Source organism: Danio aesculapii, chromosome 5, assembly GCF_903798145.1.
Source record: "Danio aesculapii chromosome 5, fDanAes4.1, whole genome shotgun sequence".
Lineage (NCBI taxonomy): Eukaryota > Metazoa > Chordata > Actinopteri > Cypriniformes > Danionidae > Danio > Danio aesculapii.
Window position 1 is genome coordinate 66,712,838 of NC_079439.1, and position 25,993 is coordinate 66,738,830.

The following is a 25,993-nucleotide window of genomic DNA, read 5'->3' on the forward strand; positions in this document are numbered from 1 at the left end:
AACTTTTACAGAACAAATGAACTTTCCATCATTGTACTTCAGAATCAAAATGTTATAATATATTAACCAGTTATAGATAAATGTCTTATGTACGGCTCACATATACAGTTAAAGTCAAAATTATCAGCCCTCCAGTGAATTGTTTCTTTCTCTTTCAAAATATTTCCTAAATGATGTTTAACAGAGCAAGGAATTTTCCACAGTATTACCTGTAATATTTTTTCTTCTGGAGAAAGTCTTATTTGTTTTATTTAGGCTAGAATAAAAGCAGTTTTTAATTTTTTTAAAAAACATTTTAAGGTCAATATTATTAGCCCCTTTGAGCAATATTTTTATTCGATTGTCTACAGAACAAACCATCGTTATACAATGACATGCCTAATTACCCTAACTTGCCTAATCAGGGTTTCTGCAGGTTTCACCAAGATAAATTTTAGACTTTAAGACATTTTTAAGACCATTATGAATGAAATTTTAGATATATACAGGGCTAAAATGCTGTTTTTTCGAATATCCCAGTTAGGAAAAGATTTTCACTTGCCCTATCAAAAAATGATTAAAATTTAATACATTTAATAAAACAATAATAATGAATATTTTTTTTTATAATATATCCATTCACAAACCCTAAAACCATTACCAAGAGTAGAACGAAACATAGCTGTCAATTACTTTAATCGACAATAATAATAATTTAATAATAATAAAAATAAAGGTCAGGCCAGTATCCTCAGCAGTTAACAAATTAAGAACTTTTAAGCAAATGTTAGTGTAAAGTAATTAAATGCTATATTTAAATAAAAAAGTTTTATTGAGATCAATTGTTGATGATTTTATCGGTGTTAATAGCCAGATTGGGTAGCTGCTACCAACATGAACAAAGTAAAATTAAGACCTGTTAAAAAAGATTTAAGACTTACAACATAATATTTCAGTAGATTTACGACTTTTTAAGGCCTAAAATTCAGCTTTTGAGATTTAAGACTCTTGCAGATACCCTGCTAATTAAGCCTTTAATGTCACTTTAAGCTGAATACTAGTATCTTTAAAATTATTTAGTTAAATATTATGAATGCAATCATGGCAAAGATTAAATAAATCAGTTATTAGAAATGAGTTATTAAAACTATTATGTTTAGTAATATGTTGAAAAAATCTCTCTGTTAAATAGAATTGGGAAAAAATATATACAAGGGGGTTAATAATTTAGGAGGGCTTATAATTCTGACTTACAACTGTACATCTGAAACACACTCAAACACAACAACCACCAAAACCTCACTTAATCCTACAACACACCTTAAAGACAGAGTCCACGGAGTCTTAAAAAGTCGTAAAATTTTAGGCACAATTTTAGGCCTTAAAAAGTCTTAAATTCACTGAAACATTGTCTTGTATGTCTTCAATCATTTAAACAGGTCTTAATGTTCCTTTGTTTATACCGTTCCCAGTACTAAAAGGACATCCGCTGTGTAAAACATATGCTGGAATAGCTGGTGGTTCATTCCACTGAGGCGACCTCTGATAAATCAGAGACTAAGCCGAAGGAAAATGAATGGACGAATGTAAAGTTACTCAATCAATCCAACACACATCCCATCAGCAACAATACATCTCAATAAAACTTTTTATTCATAACTAATATTATAACAATTGTTCATACATTTAGTTTTTGTAAATAAATCAGAGACTAAGCCAAAGGAAAATGAATGGATGAATGTAAAGGACCTACAACACAATATATCAGTAGATTTAAGATTTTTTAAGGCCTAAAATATAGCTTTGAGATTTTTAAAGACTTTATGACCCCATGGATACCCTGCTAATCAACCTAATTAAGTCTTTAAATGTCACTTTAAGCTGAATACTAGTATCTAAATATAAATATCTAGTCAAATATTATTTACTGTCATTATGGCAAAGATCAAATAAATCAGTTATTAGAAATGAGTTATTAAAACTATAATGTTTAGAAATGTGCTGAAAAATCACTCTGTTAAATAGAATTGGGAAAAAATATATACAAGGGGGCTAATAATTCAGGAGGGCTAATAATTCTGACTTCAACTGAACATCTGAAATTTCTAAAACACAATTTTAAAGTCTTCAATTCACTGAAACATTGTCTTACATGTCTTAACAATTTAAACAGGTCTTCATTCTGAATTTTATATCTTCATGGTCTTAAAAAGTCTTAAATTTGATTTGAAACCCTGAAAAATAATACATATCAGATCTAGAAAACAACATATCTAAAGTATTAATCATAATTCAAGGTCCGGCGTTTTGCTAAAAGCACTCAGACGATGAGATTAAGCTCAACAAATGCTGAAATGGAAATCTCAAACTGACCTCAAACCGACTGAATCTTCTCCGACTGGCTCTCTCCTCTTCTTCTTGCTGGGCTCGCTGGTCTTGAAACCCTCCGGAAACCAAAGCTGTCCGTGTTCCCGACGCCGTTTACGGGACGCCACCATCCCAATGGCGACAAAGGCCAGCAGCGCCAGTCCTGCCAGAACCACGTAGACTGGATAGAGCTCTACAGGCGACGGTCCATCGATCTTACCTGCCACAGGAACAACCGTTGACATGTCAAGAGTCAAGAATATGCTCCAAAGATGAGCAGACAAACTATGCGGTAATCAGAATTGCTAACCGCTTCTCATCAAAAAAAGCTGGCAAATAAGAAAAAAGGAGGAGGACGAGGGGGGAAAAAAAACGAATGAACACCTCCTCTCCCCTTTTCTCAGCCCAGGGTACCAGGAGACAACTTTACCAGTTCTTCTTTAAGGGAAAAAAAGGGAGGGATTAATGAACTTCAAATTACCGCGCACACTTTAAGCTGTAAAGACGAAGGATTTATTAGGATTTTCCAGATAACAAAGACTCCCAACTTCTAGCACACTCCCGATCAATTTTTCTCCACTCTCTTCTTTTTTTTTTCCACACTCTCTCCACTAACGATTTTGAAATGATAAACTCTGCTCATCTAAACCCTTGGAGATGCGTTAAGTCCTACTACGTTCGACTAGGTTAAGGTTGCGGCAGCCCCCCATCATTTCACATTCACGCCATGCATGTATGTGTCATGTCGGGCCAAACGAGTTGACATGATTTGCATCAATTAACTATTTTGGGTGCCTGGAGGTAGCAGATCTGCCCTCAGACCAGTGCATTGATTGTTTAGTCTGTCTAATGCACAAAGAACACTTGCTTCATTGTTATAAGGAAGAAACGCTACAAACTTCAAAGCGATCCCTGTAATCCGCGGTAGGAGGCGGTGGGGTTAAAGGTTGGGGATTGGGGGGGTGGTATTGAATACATTGAGTAAGATAGGAGGCCTAGTGTTGATTAAAGGCATTATGGGAAGACGTGAGGCACACGACAATGCTCGTGCCGAACACTTACTTGTGACGGCCTCGATGACGTAAGGCATTTTAAGACTGCCGCTGGAAGCCAACGCTCCGAGGAATGCCGCCACGTCGTTGGCGCTCTGGAAGCATTCGGAGGTTTGCTGGTAGCACTGGCGATTGTCGATCTCCAGATAAACCACAGAGCTGATGGGAAACGAAATAATTAATTTAATTAAAGCAGTTTGCAAAGTCACGACAGCAAATGTTTATATGTTGCTTTGAATTATTCAGTCATTTTCCTTCGGCTTATTCCCTTATTCACCACAGCGGAATGAACCACCAACTATTCCGACATATGTTTTACGCAGTGAATAACGTTCCAGCTGCAACCCAGTATTGAGGAAACACCCATACACTCTCACATTTACACACACTCTCATACACTACGGCCAATTTAGTTTACCCAATTCACCTATAGCGCATGTCTTTGGACTGTGGGGGAAACCGGAGCACTGGGAGAACATGCAAACTCCACACAGAAATGCCAACAGGCCCAGCCAGGACTCGAACCAGCAGCCTTCTTCTTGTGAGACGACAGTGCTAACCACTAATCCACCTTGCTTTGACTTATTTTAATACAAGTTTTTTAAAGTTATGAATGGTTTAACTTAATATTTGTTGTCAGTTTGATTGATATAAGTTGAGATGACTAGAAAAGTTTATTTAATTCAACTAAAACTGTAAAACCAATCATTTTTTACAGTGTATTAGATTCAGCCAAGGATTCAAATATCTATCCTTTAAGGGATAGCTCACCCAAAAATGAAAATTGTTCATCCTTTCCTCTCCCTAATATGGTTTTAAAACATTTCTTTCTTCTGTTGAACACACAAAAAAAGATCTTTTGAAGAATGCCAGCATTTTTCAAACTATCTTCTTTTGTGTTTAACAGAAAAAGGAAACTTAAGTAAGTATTGAACAATTTAAGGGTGAGTAAATGATGGCAGAATTAAATTTTTGGGTGAACTATCCCTTTAAGTTTTTTTAAAGCACTTCACAGATTTATCTTCAGAACACAAATGAAGATATTTTTAATAAAATCTGAGAAATTATTATGAAGTATTTTCAGTGTGTTGATGACTCAATATGTTTAAACCGTTGATCAATAGATCAAAAAATAAATCCATATGAATCAGCCTGTGTAATCTAAGCATTCTGAAGAGATACAATTGCTTTACATGACTGAGAGACTTCATTTCAGCTTTCATACACATATAAACCTTAATTCACATTGATTCACGATACAACACTTACAAAATTAAGCTGCAAAAAAGTACCCTTAACAGGTATTATAACAAAAAATATTTAGTGTATTACTTTATTGTATATAGATGTTCCGAGAAAATAACCAAATGACGTTGCATAATGATTATAAATTACAACAGGTAATACTTTACAATTAAGTCTCATTTTGAAATGTTAGTTAACATATTAAAATCAAGAGTGAGTAAAAGACATCTATTATATTTAATGTTACTATTAATTAAAAAATGTACTAGTTTTAACTGAAATGTATTAGTTATTAATTATTTTACGATTAACATTTAATAAAATGATTAAATCTTATTAACATTTAATAAAACAATAAATAAACAATAAAACTTGTAATCATATTACGACTTTAATTTTACAAAATGATTTTAACACTTAATTTTGACTTGTTACTTCTAAAAGTGAAAACAAAACAATATTTTTACATGATGTTTTCATTCTAGCCTAAATAAAATAAATAAGACTTTCTACAGAAGAAAATATATTATAGGAAATACTCTGAAAAATTCCTTGCTCTGTTAAACATCATTTAAGAAATATTTGAAAAAAGAAAAAAAATTACAGGAGGGCTAATAATTCTGTCTGTATGTCACAGAAAAATAAAATATCGCAATATCAGATTTTACTATCACACACACTTACCCTTTGACTTGTATCTTCTCTAGTTCTCTGCGTTTTCTCCCTCCTTCCACTACTATATTGTAAATACTGTTTTTCATTGAGCTCAAAACATCGCTAGAAGCGTCGTTCCAGCCATCTAGTGATCGTTTGATGTTATGTTTCCTCAGTTCCTGCTCATTGCCGTAATATGGGTAGATCATTTCTTGCCCCTTGCTGTCCCGCCGGAAAACCACGTTGGTGTGAAGCACTCGGCTGAGCTCCCGCAGAAACCCGAATGAATTGTTTCGGAGCTGATCGGGGTGAATGTGGACCACCACTACCAGCAGTCCTGCAGCCAGCTTCTCTGGGGTGTCATTGGCACAGTCCAGGCCGTCCCATTCACATTCGGCATTATTGCAGCCCTGGTCACAGTAGCCATCTGCAAAGTGGTCTTTGCAATACTGATCGTATAGTGGACTAGGAGAAAGGAGAGGAGAGTTTAGAAACTGTATTTATTTATCTGCTTTTAGACAGTCATTAATGGCCATTAGGTTCTAAACCGGTCTTGAAATCTGGACTGCAAGAGTGTTGACCTGGTTTTGACCTGTTAGACCATCTGGGTCAAGAAGATTCGGGTTTGTAAGCAATTTTGGACAAGCCACAGTACCATCTTTCAAAATTCAATCACTACTTTAGTTATTCAGGGATTTTAATGCTACTGAGCAGTGATATTTTTGAGATATTATAGTATAATAATAGAATTTTAAATAATATAATATATAATTTATATATATATAATTTATACATATATACACATATAATGTTTTAAATGTTTTAAAATAAGCTTATCCTGCTCACCAAGGCTCAATCTAATATTAATTATTATTATTATTAGGGCGATGCAGTGGCGCAGTGGGTAGTGCTGTCGCCTCACAGCAAGAAGGTCGCTGGTTTGAGCCTCAGCTGGGTCAGCTAGCATTTCTGTGTGGAGTTTGCATGTTCTCCCCGTGTTGATGTGGGTTTCCTCCGGGTGCTCCGGTTTCCCCCACAAGTCCAAAGACATGCGGTACAGGTGAATTGGGTAAACAAAAAAATTGTCTGTGCTGTATGTGTGTGAATAAGTGTGTATGGATGTTTCCCAGTGATGGGTTGCAGCAGGAAAGACATCCACTGCGTAAAACATATGCTGGATAAGTTGGCGGTTCATTCCGCAGCGGCGACCCCAGATTAATAAAGGGACGAAGCCGAAAAGAAAATGAATGAATGAATAATTGTTATTATTCTGATTATTTTTATTATTATTATTATTATTGGTAATAAAAGCAAAATGACTGATGTAATTATTCCATTTTAAACGACATACAATTTTAACAAAGATTTAACAATTTAATATTTTTTTTTACATTTAATAAATGGATTGAATTGATGAACAGAAAAAAAAACTGACCCCAAACATTTGACCGGTAGTGTGTATATGTGTATATATATATATATATTCAAACACATGTTATTATTGTTTTAAGATAGAAAATAACTTATTCATTTAAAAATAATAAATACTAATTTGTAATACTAATCCGCCCTAATATACTAACTAATATTTAAGAGTGATTATTAAAATGATGTTTTCATTCTTACATTTTTCTTTTTCATGTTTATAATACATTTTATGTTTTATTTTAATTTTATGTTTATGCTATTTCTTTATTAGTTTTTCATGTTTACTTTCTTCTTTTTCATGTTTTATCCATTTTAATATATCTGTTTTATTATATTTTTAGTTTATATATCTGTATGTATGCATGTATATATATATATATATATATATATATATATATATATATATATATATATATATATATATATATATATATATATATATATATATATATATCTGATCATTTCACATGGACTGCTTTTTAATTCTGCATTTACAATTAATTGAAATCTGACCACCTAGTTCGCACTAGCAGATGCTCTGGCTAGTCTTGGCTTCATCAACAGGTCTGTACTATGAAATAATTTAAAGGGGAAAAAACCTTCCCTTTTCATTTCAGCTGTAAATTGCAGGCCACATTTTGTTCCCACTGACTTATTTGCACTAGCAGATGCTGTGGCTAGTCTTGGCTATATCAACAAGTCTGTACTATGAAATAATTTAAAGGGGAACAAAATCCTCCCTTTTCATTTCAGCTGTAAATTGCTGGCCCAAACCAGAAACTCTTAAAATTGATAAAGTAAACTTTTAAACAGCACTCACTTGCACTGTCCCTCAAGTCTCTGGCAGTCGAATCCATCATAGAGGCATCCCGCGTTGTGGCACTGTTCGTCACATTTCCCATTATTAAAATAGCGCCAGCACTGCAGCGCTGCCGAACAGTTCTGCCATGGGTCATTAAAGTTCAGCGAACAGTCCCCACCATCCCAATCGCAAGCGTAATTATTACATGCGCTGTCGCAGATCTTATTGCCCTTCTTGACTTTACACTGCTCAATCTCGCAGCTGACCGACACCTCAGGAGCCGGTGTGATGTCCTGACCGGTGCCGCCTGGAAAACTCCAGTCCAGGATGTGGCAGAAGAGACCGTTGAAGTTGGTGGGACAGATGCAATGGTAATACGGCTCCTCGGCTATATACACGCACGTGCCTCCGTTATAGCAGGGATTGGTGGTGCAGTGGCCCCCGCTGGGATCCTGGCACTCAGGACCAGAGAAAGCAGGGGTGCACAGGCATTTGGGACTCTTGTGACCAGAAACGCACGTCCCGCCATTTTTGCATTGAAGGCTCCCACATGCATGAGCGTCGTATTCACAGGTTGAGCCCGTAAAACCCTAAATGAGACATGCAGAAGATGCTACGTTTAATAATACATTTACATGTAGTCATTTACAGTAGCAGACGCTTTTGTCCAAAGTGACTTACACTTGAGGAGGCATTCAGAGATTCAAGAAGAAGAGGTAATACACACTAGATAGTGCTGATTAAACAAGAAAACCCTTTGTGTTTAGAGAATTTAGTGCCGGAGGGGGAATTTTTTTTCCCAGAGAAAGATAGCAAAGAGTGTCACTACAGGTGGTTTGTCAAGCCCACTCATCTGCGTGAGACACACTTCATAAATGCACTTTTTTTGATATGCAGTGATTGTAAAATGTGCAATAAACTGGTGCATGTGTGTCGTGTAAAGTGTAAGAGAGATGAAAGAGTGTGTTTGAGGCACACTCAGAATGAATGATATTTAGGGATTGGTTCGTGATGAGATGTTTTTTTATTCGCATTTTTCTGTAATTTTTGGGTGTAATTAGTTGCAAAGTATTTATTTACTGTAATTAAATGAATTTTCTACTCAAAAAGGGTAAATAAAGAGATTATTTTTTCATGTCTAGGCAATATTATTAGGGTTACTCTAATAAGATAATAAAATAAGATATTTGCCTTAAATAGTGTAAATAAATTCATTAGTTATGTATGTCAATTGAGAAAAGCAGAGTAATATATATTTTGCAGAATAATTCATGCCAGTAGATAAAGTGTCATTAAATAGGTGTCATGTTTTTGTTTTGGTATATATATATATATATATATATATATATATATATATATATATATATATATATATATATATATATATATAAATCGGCCACAGTTACGAACTACAAATACTGTCATGCACCTCACACACACACCTGTTCCTGTTTGACATTGATTACACACACCCGGAGGATCATTCTGATTACATGGACTGTGTGTGTATGCAAGTGTGGTGTATATACAGTTCATAATGATCCTCTGGGTTTGTGCAATCAGTGTCACACAGGAACAGGTGTGTGTGAGGTGCATGACAGGATTTGAAGTTCGTAAATGTGGCTAATTTGTAGATCGCTGGTGACGGTAACACTAAGTTACTTTTTAGACAGGTAATTTAAAAACAAAAAAGTAATTAATTCATATCACTTCATTAAAATTGAAGTAACTTGAAGTACCAAAGACTGAGTACAGCTATATATATATATATATATATATATATATATATATATATATATATATATATATATATATATATATATATAATGTGCAGACAGTTATTTTGTGTTCAGAATCAAAATTTGGGCACAGAATGATTTTTGTTTCTTATAGAGTGCAATTATTTGGTCAGAAATACAGTAAAAACAGTAATGTTGTGAAATGTAAAATATAACATTTCTTTGCAAATAAATAATGGGAAAAACAGCATATCTGTATGATTGTGACTAACCGGTGGACATTTGCAGATAAAGCCATGAGGAGTGTTACTGGCCACAGCGCAGGTGCCTCCATTACGACACGGCTTCCCTTTACAGCCATCAAACACTTTGTCACAATGCTGACCTGTAGAGATACACAAACAACCATATTCAACATTTCAGTTGTACACCTTAACACAGTGTCCTAAGAACACATGATGTGATGCCACAACAAGCGATAAAAGATATCTTTTTTTCATGTTAAAAGTAGGTTTTATCCTAACCATCTGCAACGGCGACGCTTGAAATTTCTATTTTAGAAATGCTTTCTTTTTCTTGACATTGCGACAGAACAACAGCATAAACTACTATGACAAAGATCACCTCAGGTACTGATTATGTGCTTTATTCAGTGTTAAATGCTACCAATGTGAGTTAAAACACCCTTACGTTAAATTTATTGCCATAGTACTGAAAGCAGCAGCAGATAGTTCACCTCAAATCGTGAAAAAAAAACTACTGAAGATGGTTTGAAAATGAATGTCGGAACTGTGACCCAGCAAAATCAGCCACTCCGTAGGCTATTAGTAATGTTCAGGAGGTTTAATATGTATTAGAATAAAAGTCTTTACCATTTAGTTGGGAGTGCAGCTGGCCGGTATTTAAATTATTCTGTCATGTTGCGTCATTTTTGGTGCACAGTCAAACTGCTTGTTGCTGGAATTTTGTCGTGTCACGTGTTGTTAAGTGTAAGGCCGTGTTTACTGTGATGAAGGGATAGTTCAGCCAAAAATGAAAATTTAATCATCCCTAGGTTGTTTCAAACCTTTATGAGTTTCTTTCTTCTGTTGAACCCAAAAGTTGATATTTTAAAAAATTTGCGCCTGCTCTTCTTGCGTAAATCCACCGGAGGCCGCTGTTGACTGACTGACTGACCTCATCCTTCCCTAAACCCAACCAATAGTGTTTTCAAAAGCACAGATTGGTCCGCCCACCCACTTCCCTAAACCCAATCAGCAGTTTTAAAAAGCAATCCAGAAAAAGAAAAGCCCTTGCCTGATTTTTAGCACGTTTTCAGATTTCACCACATTCTCACCCTGTTATTTACTTGTTTATTTTATTTTTTAGCTTCTGTTTTTGTCTTATCCGCCTTCTGGAACCATTCTTTGTAGTCAGCTCCTCTCTGCGTCTCAAGTCCGCCGACATACAAGGCGAGCTACTGGTCAAACTGGTAACAGCGGGAAAGCCGTCCATACGGAGGTAAGCAATCAGCTAGTAAGCACGGAAAGGAGAAGTGTCATACCGCCCTGTAGCGTTCGATTTAAAGACGAAATGCAGCCATACGTACTTCTGGCTACATAATTTGCGATCTTCAGAAATGTATATAGGGCTACATTTTCAGAATGTTGAAAAATGTTGGAAACCGGCAGTCATTATCATCCATAGTAGGTAAAACAAATACTTTGGAAGTCAATGGCCACTGCTTGACAAAACTAATCAAAATATCTTCTTTTGTGTTCAAGCTTAGAAAGAAATGCAGATACGTTTAGAACAAGTGGAGGGAAAGTAAATGATGCATCTTCATTTTTGGATTAACTACCGCTTTACGTTTTGTTTTCGCCAATCTGATTACATATAGGTGATATTAAGTGCAGGTGTATATGGGGTGTAAAATATGTTGGGCTTGTCCACCATCAACTGTTTCCAGAGGTGGTGAAACAAATGATGAGGTTGGCTTGATTTAATGATGTAAACAGCCACAAAAGACTACTATGCTGTTCAAAACATGAACTATGTACACACAAGGTGTCATCAAGACATTTTAATACTATTTAAAGGCCTTAAATTCATCTGAATTGATTTATTAAGGCCCAATCCCAATTTTACCCTTTAGCCCTCATTCACTTGAAGGGGTAGGGGTGTCCCAATTCTCTTTAGCTTAAAAGAGTAGGGCTAAGGGGAAGGGGTAAATACTGCTTCAAACTGAGATTTTTCAGGACCACACTCAAAAAAAAGGAGTAAGAAAATTTCCCAGAATACACCAGCCACAACGGAACGTATTTTTTGTCATTATTACGACAAACAAGCACATGTTTTAATAAATTCATAATGCTGTTCGTGTTTTACCGTCATGCTTCAAAAAAACGCTAAAATAAAAACCGCTAAATTCCGCGATCTATAATCCCTAATAATAACTCCTGTATAGCAGTCCCACAACATTCTGACACTCGATGACACTTCAATATCCCGTCAGTAATGTCTAGTGCAGGGATGGGCAAACTCGATCCTGGAGGGCGGGTGTCCCTGCATAGTTTTGCTCCAACCCTAATCAAACACACCTGCTTGTAGCTTTCTAGTGATCTTAAAGACACTAATTAGGGTGTTCAGGTGTGTTTGATTAGTGTTGGAGCAAAACTCTGCAGGGACACCGGCCCTCGAGGATCAAGTTTGCCCATGCCTGGTCTAGTGGCTGGAAATGAGCTTTTTACAGTGTCTGCTATAATATTAATGTTGTTTTCGTGTGTTTACGTAGATGTATATGGCCCCTGTGTAAATGCACAGTACAGTTATGATCTAATTGCCACATTACATCGTTATGATAACATGATATCGTTGCCTTCGCTGATTTCCTGAAGATAGATACCAAAAAATAATGCAACTGGGATAATTACGGCAGTCATGATCGTCGGTATCATATGAAGCAAGAGATCGAGATGACATATGATGACGTGTGCAGGTGTTAGTGCTGTCCCATTTCTTAAGGGTAAATTTTGAAACCCTTCCCCTTCACACTCTGTTTCAAGGGCCAAGGGGAAGGGGAAGGGTACAAAAATAGAATTGGGATTGGACCTAACTTTCAATAGTTTTTAAGACACCGTGATAATAGAGCAGGGACCTATGTTTGTACCTGTGTATCCTGTGCGACACTCGCAGCGGTAGTTGTTTTTGAGCTGGATGCAGCTGTGTGTGCCACAGGGGTTGGACAGGCACTCGTTGACGTCACCCTCACAGCGTTCCCCAACATACCCAGGGGGACAGATGCAGTGGTAGCCGCCCACGCGGTCCACACAGCGGCCCTGGTTAAAGCATTTGGGCTCATGGGTCACGGGGTCCGTGAACGGTGTGCAGTCGTCAATGTTGATCTCGCAGTGCACACCTGAAAGAGGAAAAAGTGAAATAGAAGCTGCACTTATACATTCTACACTGTAAAAATAAGTTGACTCAGCTTAAAACTGTAAGTTAACTTTGCTTTGAGTACGGCACTTGACTCGATTAAAGTTGAATCAACTCAAAAAGCTCTGCAGCAAGTTGCATTACAAGTTTAAGTCAACTTTTTTTACAGTATAGAGTATAAGAATTTTGTCGAAAAATGTTCTATTCTGTATGTATAAAAAAATAAAAAAGACAAAAGGTATACTACTGTGCACTCAAAGGGACAGATTTTTTGATAAACGATGACCAACTTTTCATTTTTGGGTGAACTACACCATTAAAAGGACAGTTCATTGCCAAAAAAAATTATTTACTTATCATTTACTCACTCTCATGTGGTTCTAAATGTTCAGAAATTTCTTTCTTCTGTTGTGCACAAAACAAAATCTTCTGAAGAATGTTGAGAAAAAGCGGATTTTCACAAGTTAATGAATGTGTTGTTTTGATTTTTAAAAAATTCTTCAGTATACATTTGTGTTCAACAGAAAAAGAAACTTAAACAGCTTTGGAACAAGTGGAGGATGAAAATATTAATAAATAAAGACAGAAGTGTAATTTTTGGGTGAACTATCCCTTTATCAACTCTAGTACAGGACTACAACGAATCCAATTAAAAACTATTGGAGAAATGTAAAACAAATCTTTTTAAAGTTGTTGGTTGTATCTATAGAAACAATGTGCGTCAAGCTTACATCAAAATATAAACTTGATTAAGTCATCAGGGGTTTGATTTATCAAATTTGAATAGAATCCTTCCTAAACTGAACATACTTCAGAATCGATTACCATTTATTTATTGATGATTAAGGCTCATTTGATGATTTAAAGTGACATGCATGGCTCTGGACTTTGCAATTATCATATTTGGCCTTATTTATTTTGTTAAGCTGGCTAGCGATTGGGTTTTGTGAGTGGGGCTTCCCAGCAAGCATTTTTTGTTTTTAAAAGATGTCTAATAGATGTCTAAACATTGTCGTTTTGGCTAAAACAAGGCTGAATTTGGGCTGTGTGAACATCTAATAGACATATAAGAATAGGCAAATACTAGTCATCAAATAAACAGAAATGAATGACTGCACATGTAAAGTCTCTCTATTTGACGACTAGTCTAGTTTTGGGCTATTCTTAGAGACGTCTATTAGATTTTTAGATTCTTAGATTTTCACTGACAGCCCAAGTTTAGCCTTGTTTTGGCAAAGCTGTCTACGTTTAGATGTCTATTAGACGTCTATTAAACACAAAATTGTTTGCTGGGTGCGTTTGCTATAACAAAACTGTAATATCAATTTTGTAATATCAGTTTTATTGCAAGTACATTTTCTTTTTCTTTAATAAAAAAATACAATTAAAAAGTGGTCTAATTAAGCCAATAGTTAGTTTACTTACAGCTGCGCACATGATCCAGCCAAGTTTGTATTTTACAAATAACAACTTTTGCATGGGAAGTGTTGTACGGACATTTCTTCCCCTTGTTTTGTGTGTGAGTCATGTTTATAAATGAGACCCTGCTGTTTTTTATATATTTATTTAATAAATGTTTGCATAATCCCTTTAATATGCAGAAATTAAGATCTATATGTATTTATACTGACATTTCTGTCATATCAGGAGAGCTTCTATGATGTCCTAAATTTGACAGACGGTCAAAAGAGCTATTAATTGTGATATAATTGGGTAATATAACATTGTTTTTAAGATTCTGTGCATTTTTACAAAATAAAAGACATATGAGATGTAATTAAGCATGAATGCATCAATAAGCGTGAAAGATCTAATTAATGAAGCTAACAAAGCATGAAACAGAGGAGGAAGTGATATCTGACCTTGTGTTCCCCGAGGACAGGAGCATTTGTAGGTATTGATCAGGTCGATGCATGTGCCCCCGTTCTGGCAGGGCTGAGACAGACACTCATTGATCTCGTCAGAGCAGTTCACTCCATGATAACCTGGCACACACTTCAAGAAACACAACAAGGAGAAGCAAATTAATGCCAAACATAAAACAAACCGCTTTCTGTTTGCTAGGCGCTTTCTCCCGTCATTGCCAAACAAGCAATTTCTTTTACAAAGAAGGTTTAGCTAACATTAGCCTAAGGTTAAATTTAACGATCACCAATTAGCTTATCTTACATTGAAGTATGCAAATGATTACAGCTCTACTTAGTTGTACATTTCGATTTCAACACTCAAAACACTCAAAACAGTTATGTTTTCTGTTTGTTCAATTCTTGAGATTTTTTTTCTTGTCAAATTTGTAAAAACTAATAAGCTGACTTGCTTCCTTCATGTTGACTCAACACAAACCAATTGTGTGGAACCCAGATTTTTTTTTTTACAGTGGACACACCGCAAAAAATGCTGGGTTTCACACAACTGCTTCATGTTGTCCCAGCACAAATCGATTAAGTTAACTCAGTAGTTTTTTTTTTTTAATCAAAGGGGATTGAACATGAAACAATTAAGTTGTTGATTCATTCATTCATTTTCTTTTCAACTTAGTCCCTTTATTAATCCGGGATCACCACCGCGGAATGAACCGCCAACTTATCCAGCACATGTTTTAGGCAGCAGATGCCCTTCCAGCCGCAACCCATCTTTGGGAAACATCCATACACACTCACACACACTCATACACTATGGACAATTTAGCCTTCCCAATTCACCTGTATCACATGTCTTTGGACTGTGGGGGAAACCGGAGCACCCTGAGGAAACCCACGCAGGGAGAACATGCAAACTCCACACAGAAACGCCAACTGACCCAGCCGAGGCTCGAACCAGCGACCTTCTTGCTGCGAGGCAACAGCACTACCTACTGCGCCACTGCGTCGCCTGTGCTGATTCAGCTCATTTTAAATAAGTAGTTTAAGCAAGTAGCAAAAGTGCTTTTTTGAGTGCAAGTCTAATCTTTAATTCTCATAGCAAATTTTAAATTCTTCCAAGGATATCTTTCTTTACATTAAAGCAAATTAAAGTTCCTCAGTACTCGCTATTCTCTTTCACATCTTTTATAATCTGCTATTTATTCCAGCTGCCTGATAATTCTAGCTGATGAATGGTTCCTATGCTTCTCCACAAACAAGGAGAGGCAGAAAAATCACAAGACATTAACTCAGAAAAATAATTCCAGAAACTTCATTTTGCATGATATTGCCATCAAATTTAAAACATATACTGAGTATACTCAGGAGCTGTGTGGCTTTTGACCTAATACTTTTCTGTATTGCTCCAGGACTAATTTCATATATTTGTTTATGAAATAATAAAATGTTTAGTACGGTGCTTTTTTTTTTTACATTACTTAAGCATCGATAACTTTTTTCTTTTTGAGCAATATAAACTCTAGATGATGGACAATAAAGCCCAACATGTCTTCTTTCCAAAGATAGATTTGGCTTTCAATGCATATTTTTATAGGTTATTACAATAATGTTTTCCTGTGTGTGTATATGAAAAAACAAATATTGAACACATTACAATTTTCCTTTCTCATTACTTCATAATTTATAAATGTTCATATTTTTAGCATGAAACTTTCTAGATGGACCATAGTAAAGCTCAAAGTGTCTTCTTTCCAATGATACCTAATTTTTATTTGTAGCTTACTGGGGACTATTTAGGTAGGATTACATGTCCATAAGTGAGTGCTGGCTTAAAAACTACCACTCCAATTATAAAACATCGTTACAAGCTGGCTGCTGTACATTGGGCTAAGAGCAAAGTTTTGAACACTGACTGATTATTTACTCGCTCAAAATGAATTTGAATCATTTTTTGTAAAAGATTGAAGAAAAAACTTAAAAATACAAGCACATTTACTTCAGAAAATAGTTGGCCACACACACAAAGATAGTCTCACTGTACTTAAAGGGATAGTTCACCCAAAATGAACATGTGCTCACTATTTCCTCTCCCTCGAGTGGTTTCAAAGCAGTTTCCCTCAAAAGATGATATTTTGAAGAAAGCTGAAAACATGCAATCACTGACTTTTTCCAAAGTAGGAAAAACAAATACTACGGAAGTCAATGGTTACACATTTTTCAAAATATCTTCTTTTGTAGTCCACAGAAGAAAGAAACCAAATAAAGGAGGAGTAAATGATGACAGAATTTTCATATTTGGGAAAATGATCTCTTTAACATGCAGTTCAAGAGTTCACACTTAGCTGATGATTAATTATGAGCTTGTTTGGCATGCTGTCCCGGGAGAGAGCCCTGAGCTCATGAGATCCTCGAGCCCGGGGCTCCCTCCCGTTGCAAGGCGAGAGGGGAGTTTGAGCTCAGGTAGATCTCGAGAACTCCCCCGCTGTAATAACCAATGAACAGCCAGTGATTGCTCTTGAGAGATAACCATTTACTAGGAGCATGTCTATAGCACCGGTTTGAATTAGTCAATTAACTTATGTTGCATGTTTTTTGGACGGTGGGAGGAAACCGGGGAACCCGGGGGAAACCCACGTGAGCGCGGGGAGAAAATGCAAACTCCGCACAGAAATGTCTGCTGGTTTGGTAAAGCCTAGAACCAGAGACATTCTTGCTGTGAGGCAACAGTGCTAAGCACTGGGCCACCGTGTCACCCATCTAGGAAGAAGGAGGAGTAGGGGTGGATGGGGGGATTCTTCAAAACGAAGATAGCGGTGGTACTTAACCCAGGGTATTTGTAGTAGCTTAGGAGTCGTCTGATTGGTGAGAATTGGATAATGCGGATCCAGCCGCTAGCAATCATAAGCACGTGATCCTCTCGAAATTAGTTTATAACTAAACTTCACTTATACATTGAAAGACAGCGCATACATTGAAAGAATATAACTAATTTGAATAAATAAACAATATTAAATAAGAACTCAACAATATACCAAACAAAACAGAGTAAAAACAAAGAGCGGTTTTGTGTTTACATGCTAAATAAATACACAACATTACCAACATTAATTGTTAATGACATGTACAGAAATTGCTCCTGATTAGAAAAAACACATGCTGCCTAATTGCTAATTATTCCCAGCTAGTTACACTTACGTACTCTACTTTATCAGTATTTTATGCTAATTTATTGACTTACTAATTAAAGCTGCATGCTGGTCATTTCTTTATTCACAATGAAGACTTTTCTACACTCATTCCTCTTGCTAAGCACCAGATTCTCTTGACTTACTTCACAGGAGTATCCACCCAGGTAGTCGGTGCAAGTTGCTCCGTTCTGGCACGGATTGGGAATGCATTCGTCCACCTGCTCCTCGCAGTAGCTGCCTGTGTATCCGGCCTGACAGTGACAATAGTGTGTGTTTCCAGCGTCCAGACACTGGCCAGAGTTACGACATAGCCGGACCACATCTACACCTGAAAATCATGATGAAGGTACATAATATTTTACTAGATGTTTTTCAAGATACTAGTATTCAGCTTACAGTGACATTTAAAGGCTTAACTAGGTTAATTCGGCAGGTTAGGGTAATTAGGAAAGTCATTGTATAACAGTGGTTTGTTCTGTAGACTATCTAAATGTAGACTTATTATAAACTCTAGATGATAGATAATAAAGCCCACTGTGTCTTCTTTCCAAAGATACATGAACTGTGACGATAGACCAAATTATTTAGCAACTGTTACTGTTTTAGTTTAGGAAGGTCATTTTTGGGAAAATGCCTCTGACGGTGAGGGAAAGAAGGACACCGATATAGTTTAGGAAAACTTTCTGCAGAAATCTCATTTTGCATGCTATCTTCATCAAAAAGGCGACGCGGTGGCACTATAGGTAGTGCTGTCCCCTACAGCAAGAAGGTCGCTGGTTCGAGCCTCGGCTGGGTCAGTTGCCGTTTCTGTGTGGAGTTTGCACGTTCTCTCCGCATTTGCATAAGTTTCCTCCGGGTTAGAGCTGCACGATTCTGGCTAAAATAAGAATCGACATTTTTTTTTGCTTAAAATAAAGATCACGACTTTCTCACGATTCTGTAGATGTTAAATAAAGGTTAATATGAGTCGGCAATTATTATTGTTTTTTCTCAAACATATGGTAAAACAATAATAATAATATCATGTGTAGGTCTACTGGTTTCTATAAATAATTCTATTCTACTTATAATAATTCTGATGTTGAATTATTAAGTTTAAGATATATGCTTGCAATCTGTCATTGACAACATTATTAAACCATTTATTCGCTGGTAAAATGAGACATTTGTCATTATCAGATTCCTTCTTACATTATATTCAAGGCTATAGTAGTTATACTGACACTGTAAACATTTATTTTCATGCACAACTGTGTGTTCGCTATGAAAGAAAAAACATAAAATGCTTGTCCTAATCACAACTCTAAAATGCAATATGATGATTTAAATGATGTGCATGCTTTCGGTTTCATGTTCACTGCTAAGTGCTGTTCATACTTCGCGCGCGGCTCTCAAATGATCACAAACTGAATATTATTTACAACTTTATTACCTGTTACTCACAGCCTATGCAGATTCTGTTCACTAAAGTAGACGCGCGCACGGCTATCATTAAGTAGGGCGCGCGCTCGCCCTCGCAGCTCACGTCACGTGTGATTTCCCGACCGCGAATACAGCATTATATGAGGACAAAAATGACATTTTTGGGTGAATTATACTTTATAAAAACAGTCTGTGACTCTTTCAACATGTCGCTGAGCAACGTATGTGAAACAATGAAAAGACTCGTGCAGCCGCCTTTGCTTCTCTCCTGAACTTGAAAATATGATTGGCGGAATCATGGTAGAAATGCTGGATTAAGATCGTCTAGGGGGTTGAAACGAGATTGCGATCTTTTTTCGATTAATTGTGATTAATTGTTTCCCCCACAGTCCAAAGACATGCGGTACAGGTGAATTGGGTTAGTTAAATTGTCTGTAGTGTATGAGTGTAAATGAGTGTGTGTGGATGTTTCCCAGAGATGGGTTGAGCTGGAAGGGCATCCGCTGCGTAAAACATGTGCTGGCTAAATTGGCAGTTCATTCCGCTGTGGCGACCCCAGATTAATAAAGGGACTAAGCCAAAAAGAAAATGAATGAATGAATCTACCAAAAAAAAAAAAGCTTAAGGGGACTAATAATATTGACCTTAAAATGTTTTTTAAAAAAATTAAAAACTGCTTTCCTTTTAGCCAAAATAAAACAAATAAGAATTTCTCCAGAAGAAAAAATATTATCGGAAACACTGTGAAAAAATCCTTTGCCTGTTAAACATCATTGGGAAATATTTGAAAAGATATTGTTCAAAAGATCATGACTCGCACTCATTAAATAATTGCTTCGTACAATTTTTATCAAACATACTTCGGGGGATACAAAACACTGAGCAAAGCATTGTGCTAAATATTTCCTGTTTTGTATCACTCGAAGAATGTGAAATAAAAATTGTACGAAGCTATTATTTAATGAGTGCGAATCATGACCTTTGAACAATATTCATTGTTCATTACTTCATTACTTCAAATATTTGAAAAGAAAAATAAAGAGGGCTAATTATTTTGACTTCCACTGTAATGAGCTCATTCATATCAACAAACCTTGCTGTTTGGCGGCCACCTCGCAGGAAACACTGGGAACGTCACAGTATAAACCAGTCCAGCCTGTCTGACACTGACAGCTGTATCTCGTGCCGCTCTGTCTGCAGATCCCTCCATTCTTACAGGGAGATGGCTTACACCAGTTCACCAGCTCCTGTAAGACAACAGTTAATCCACGTCAATGATTTAACTTGTGTATTCACACTCAAAAATGACTTTTGCTGCTTGTTATTTAAAAATGAGTGGAAACAGCACAGTCTCCCAGTACCGGGTTACGGCTGAAAGGGTATCCAATATGGAAAAACTGGAATAGTTGGTGGTTCATTCCGCTGTGGCATCCTCTAATAAATAAGGAACTAAGCTGAAGGAGAATGATTGAATTAAACAGCACAATTCTTACATTTTTGTTGTGACAACTTAATGGTTTTATGATCAATTCAAAGTTAATTTAACAGATTCGTGTTGGGACAGCATGAAGGAATTGTGTGGAAGCCAGCATTATTTACAGTGCACGAGTTTAAATGATGAGGGAGATTTTGTATTCAGCACAATATCATTTTATTTTATTATGTTATTTTTATGCTTTTTTAAATTTGATAGAATTTCATTTGCTTTTAATATATTTTAATTTAATTATTTATTTTTCTTATATTAATATTATTTTAATTTAGATTTAGATTATTAATTAATATTCTTTTCGGCTTAGTCCCTTTATTAATCTGGGGTCGCCACAGCAGAATGAACCGCCAGTTTATCCAGCTTATGTTTTACGCAGCAGATGCCCTTCCAGCCGCAACCCATCACTGGGAAACACCCATACACTCTCATTCACACATACACATACACACTGCGAACAATTTTTTAGCTTACCCAATTCACCTATATCTTTGGACACCCTGAGAAAACCCATGCCAACACAGGGAGAGCATGCAAACTCCACTCAGAAATGCCAACTGACCCAGCCGAGGCTTGAACCGCCGACCTTCTTGCTGTGAGGCGATCATGCGAAAATGATCATTTCGAAAATGAGCATTTTTCTCAGACTCCTATGTTTATGTTGAGTTATTTATTTTAATATTTTAAAGACCTTTAGAACAGTGTATTCCTTTCCCTAAACTTAAAATTACTGAACCTACAGACAGGAGCCTGATAAAAATGCCCATTTTTTTAAGAAAACTTCAAATGGCTTTTAGAGGTTTTTGCATCTGAACTCTTCATACATATATTTATTATAATTATTATCAATATTTTATTATATAGCTTTTTATTTTTCTGTTTTGCAAGTGGACATTAAACATGGTTATGTAATGGGAATAGATCAGTATATCAATTAATGAATTTTTAAACTTAAGTCTATGTCAAATTTTACTGCACTGTAAAAAATGCTGGGTTCCACACAATCGATTTGTGTTGGGACAACATGAAGGAATTAAGTTACCTCATTATTCAATTAAATTCTCAATTCACCTTTATTTGTATAGCGCTTATACAATGTAGATTGTGTCAAAGCAGCTTCACATGAAAGGTCATAGTAAATAGGAACAGTGTAGTTCAGTTTGTAGTGTTTAAGTTCAGTTCAGTTTAGCTCAGTTCAGTGTGGTTTAATAATCACTACTGAGAGTCCAAATACTCATTAGTTTTTACAAATTTAAGTTGATTGAACATAAAAAAATGTTGTCCCCCAAAAATCCCTCAATAATTGCATTGTTTCAGGTCATTTTAAATAAGTCATTTGAGCAAACAGCAAATGTCCTTTTTTGAGTGTTGGCTACTTAAATCAATTGGAATTAACAAATTAACAATATTTAATTCATTCATTTATTTTCCTTCAGCTTAGTTCTTTCATCATCAGGGGTTGCCACGGCGGAATGAACCGCCACAATATTTAATAACAAACTAGTAAATATTTTTGAGAATATTGTGCAAAATAAATTAGATTTTTTTTTTTTTAAGATTTATTTTTGGCCTTTATTAGATAGGAAATTTTTGAGACAGGAAGCGACGTTGGAGAGAGAGAGAGAGAGAGAGAGAGAGGGTAGGGAATTGTCCTCAAGCCGGGATTCGAACTCAGGACTCCCTGACGTGCTACTGCACCATATGTCGGCACGCTAACCACTTGGCTATTGCACCAACAAAATAAATTTGAATTATTATGCCATGTTATAACTTACATCGCAATAAATAGCTAATAATTTGCAATAAATTCTAATGGTTAATGTAAATGAACGCATTATTAACACCAACTAACAATAAGCAAAACATCTTGCAGTATTTATTAATCTTTTGCTAATCTTAGTTAATGACGAGAAAACTATTCATTGTTCACTTTTTGTTCATTAATTAATATAAGAACTTTTATATAGTAAATACGATTCTTTAAATAATAAACAATACAAGTTTTTATTTTAATATAGTGTCCGTCAATGTTGAACTGTACAAGTATTTTAATGAGTTTATGTTAACAAATAGTGTTTTATTTTAAAGAACATTATGTAAAAGAATAATCTGACCACAAACAGAACCTTTTGAACATGACAAAACAACAACAAAAAACACTGTAAATAAATGCATGATGGATGCATAAAAATGTTTTGTCCCCAAACACCCCTGTATCTATACCAGTGATTTATTACCTGACAGTTAAGTCCGTGGTATCCCTGAGGGCAGGTGCACTTGTAGGTGCCATAGCTGTCCTGGCAGGTGCCTCCATTCATGCAGGGTCTTGAGTCGCACTCGTTGATGTCATGCTGGCAGTAGTTGCCAGTGAAGCCTTTAGGGCACAGGCAAGTGAAGCTGTTGATGCCATCCACACATGTGCCGCCATTAAAACAAGAGCTGTTTAAAAAGAAAACAGATTTACTTCATCTTACAAAGGTCTGCAATGCTGCTCTGACTGCACTGTCATTAGTTCACCAAAGGGGGCGCTAACGGACAACAGAAGAAGTTTTGAGTTGTTGTTTTGTTTTAAACACTTCATCATGAGGCAGATCAGTGAACTGGCAAGGCTAGAGTTTAACAATAAGACTCACAATGATACCTTCAGTGTTGTGCAGAACAGACATATAACGCTTGAAGCATTGTTTGGTGCGTGTCTATTACGACTTTGTTAAGCAAGTGTTTTACAGAGAGTTGAGATAGATTTGTCTTCTTGTCTCTTAGTTGTAACAATTGTCTGTTTTAGACAAAACAGTAGCTTGTTGGCAAAGATCAATATTTACAGTAGGGATGGGCGATGTTTTAACGTTCGCAATTTACCGGTAAATAATGATCCCAATGATAAGAACAAACAATTAGAGGCTAAGATTTACTGGCATACTTTTACTCTAGATTCACTTCATGACATCATTTGAGTGTTTTGATAAATTGATAACTATTTGCGACCAGATGTGGTTTTATATCACAGAAGAAATGATTATTTTATAATATGAGTGTGTTTTATAGTAGTCTATAGTAGGGGTTTCCAAACCTTTCAGCCCGCGACCCCCAAAATAACAATGCCAGTGATTCATGACCCCCAATATTCTCTGTGGTGGTTATGAATATATAAATCTTGCACACAAGAGTGCACACATACTATTAAACCCAAGTCTATTCATCATTTCATTTTGGAGAACACCACTCGGTGACCATCCTTCATGTTCAGTCGTGGCCTGTATTTATTTTAATGTATTGCAGTAGTTAATGTAGTGTCAGAAAGTTTAACCTGGTGCCATAAAATCAATGTGCTGCATCTGACGCTATTGCTGTGTCTTTAATATAACTTCACGAGTTCACACTTGCAATAGTTTCAGAATAAAGTGTATTTGGCGTGCTGTCTGGGGAGAGGACTCTGAGCTTGGGGAAGACACCCAAACTCGATAGAATAGTGTTATACCAAATATTTTGCTGCATTATCCTAAACGTTTTAAAGAATGTTCAAATCCAAAGAAATAGGCAGTTGTAAAGTCCCATGAAGTGTTTTTTTGTACGTGAAATGTTTGACAATCTCAACTGAAACATACGTAAAGAGAGGGTGGGACAATGAGAAGCCCCTCCCATTTTAAAAAAGACAGCCAATAGCGTTTTGTTTTATCACAGCTCTGCCAGTAAGAGTGGCTGAGATGAAGCACATCAAATAAAAAGCAAATGAGAAGCGTCTTGAAGGGGGCGGGGCATGCCAGATACTAGAGAGCATTTGATTGGTCAAGATTTGAGTATGAGGTAACATGAAAATTTAAATTTAGGCGGAATAAAATGTACTTAGCATTATAAAACATCGCTGCTTCTTCTCCACATGATCACTAACAGGAATACTGGAAGCAGTGGACTGTGGCATAATAAAAGCTTTGCTGCTTTCCTGTCAAGTCACGCTCGTCTTTCATCCGCACTTTTGTTTCACTTCCACGGCTTAACTCTGCTTCACACTACCCTGATCATAAGTGTTAAATACTTTAGCTCATCTATCAATATGATTTCTAAAGGAGACCTGTGGGATGTAACGAAGATCACAACCCCCACTAATTCACACTCAGTCAACGCATCATCAAAATACGCCTCTTTTTTTGTTGTGAATACTCACCCTCTAGTGGTAAAAATGACACACTGTGCCTTTAAGAAGTCATACAACTCTAGAGGAGTCCCGTAGGATGTAACGAAGACACAACTTTTTAATATTCCACACTTAGTCAACGCATCATCAAAATATGCCTTTGTTTGTTGTGAATACTCGCCCTCTAGTGGTAAAAATGACACACTGTGCCTTTAAGAAGTCATACAAAACCCACAAATAAGAGGCCTTTGGTTACCTCTCAGTACAGTCAGGTGTGTTGTTCTCGCAATGAATCCCACTGAATCCAGGCGGACATGTACAGGTGTAGCTGTTCACACAATCAGTGCAGTTGGCACCGTTTTTACACGGGTTACTCTCACATTCGTTAATGTCCTCCTCGCATCTGCCTGCCCCTGAAACCTGGCAGGCAGGTGCAAGCGAAGGCGTTCACTGCATCTTTGCAGAAGCCACCATTACTGCAGGGGTCTGGAGGAAAAAGGGATGCTGTTAGACATTGGGAAGGAATCAGTTTAATGGACATATGGCTGTAATGAATGGTTTTCAGTCACGTAACCTATATAACGGCAGCTACACTGGAATTTCCACAGAAACGCAGCAAAAAACGGTCATATTTCCATTAGTTTTAAGCTACAAATATTTGGGTCACATATCAACAGAACAGAACCGAGCTATGATCACAAACTGTCAATTGTGGGCACTTGTGATCCATATACTGCACCCGCAACCAATTTTCTGTCATTTAAAACCGCCATGTCCCTGTCAGAGCTCCAGTTCTTACATCTAACGTTATGTTTTGGATATTCCTCAGCGATTTAATCATTAGTGACGGTGGTATAGCACCTAAGTGTCTGCTTTTACATTTGGTGTCGGTTTCTTTTACTTAGATGTATTGGTAGGGAAAAGCTATTCGTTCACTCCTGCTATTTATACTTTGACTTTGCATTTTAATTTATATTTTAATTGCACTTAACCTGCAAATTAGAATACAAACTGTATAAAAAAACATACAAATGCACTGATAGTTATAGGAACCATGGATTGTTATGAGTCAATAGCTATGTTTCCATTCACCTATTTTTATGCGCATTTGCATATGCGCATTAAAAAACAGTTGATGGAAACGCCATGATGCGCATAAATTATGAAAATGCCTATAAAAAATGTATGCGCATAACTGAGTAGGATAAACTTCAATTTCG

The 25,993-nt window shown here is 36.4% G+C and overlaps 1 protein-coding gene across 1 annotated transcript in view; it reads right to left on the bottom strand.

Moving 5' to 3' along the window:
- notch1b (notch receptor 1b) overlaps positions 1–25,993 on the bottom strand; it is a 122,932-nt gene that overhangs the window by 15,609 nt on the left and 81,330 nt on the right. The window contains 12 exon segments of the mRNA XM_056458743.1: positions 2,353–2,566; positions 3,409–3,557; positions 5,328–5,762; positions 7,546–8,117; positions 9,539–9,651; positions 12,415–12,663; positions 14,543–14,675; positions 17,874–18,058; positions 20,246–20,399; positions 22,879–23,080; positions 25,030–25,178; positions 25,180–25,259. Of these exon segments, the coding sequence (XP_056314718.1) occupies positions 2,353–2,566; positions 3,409–3,557; positions 5,328–5,762; positions 7,546–8,117; positions 9,539–9,651; positions 12,415–12,663; positions 14,543–14,675; positions 17,874–18,058; positions 20,246–20,399; positions 22,879–23,080; positions 25,030–25,178; positions 25,180–25,259 (2,635 nt within the window).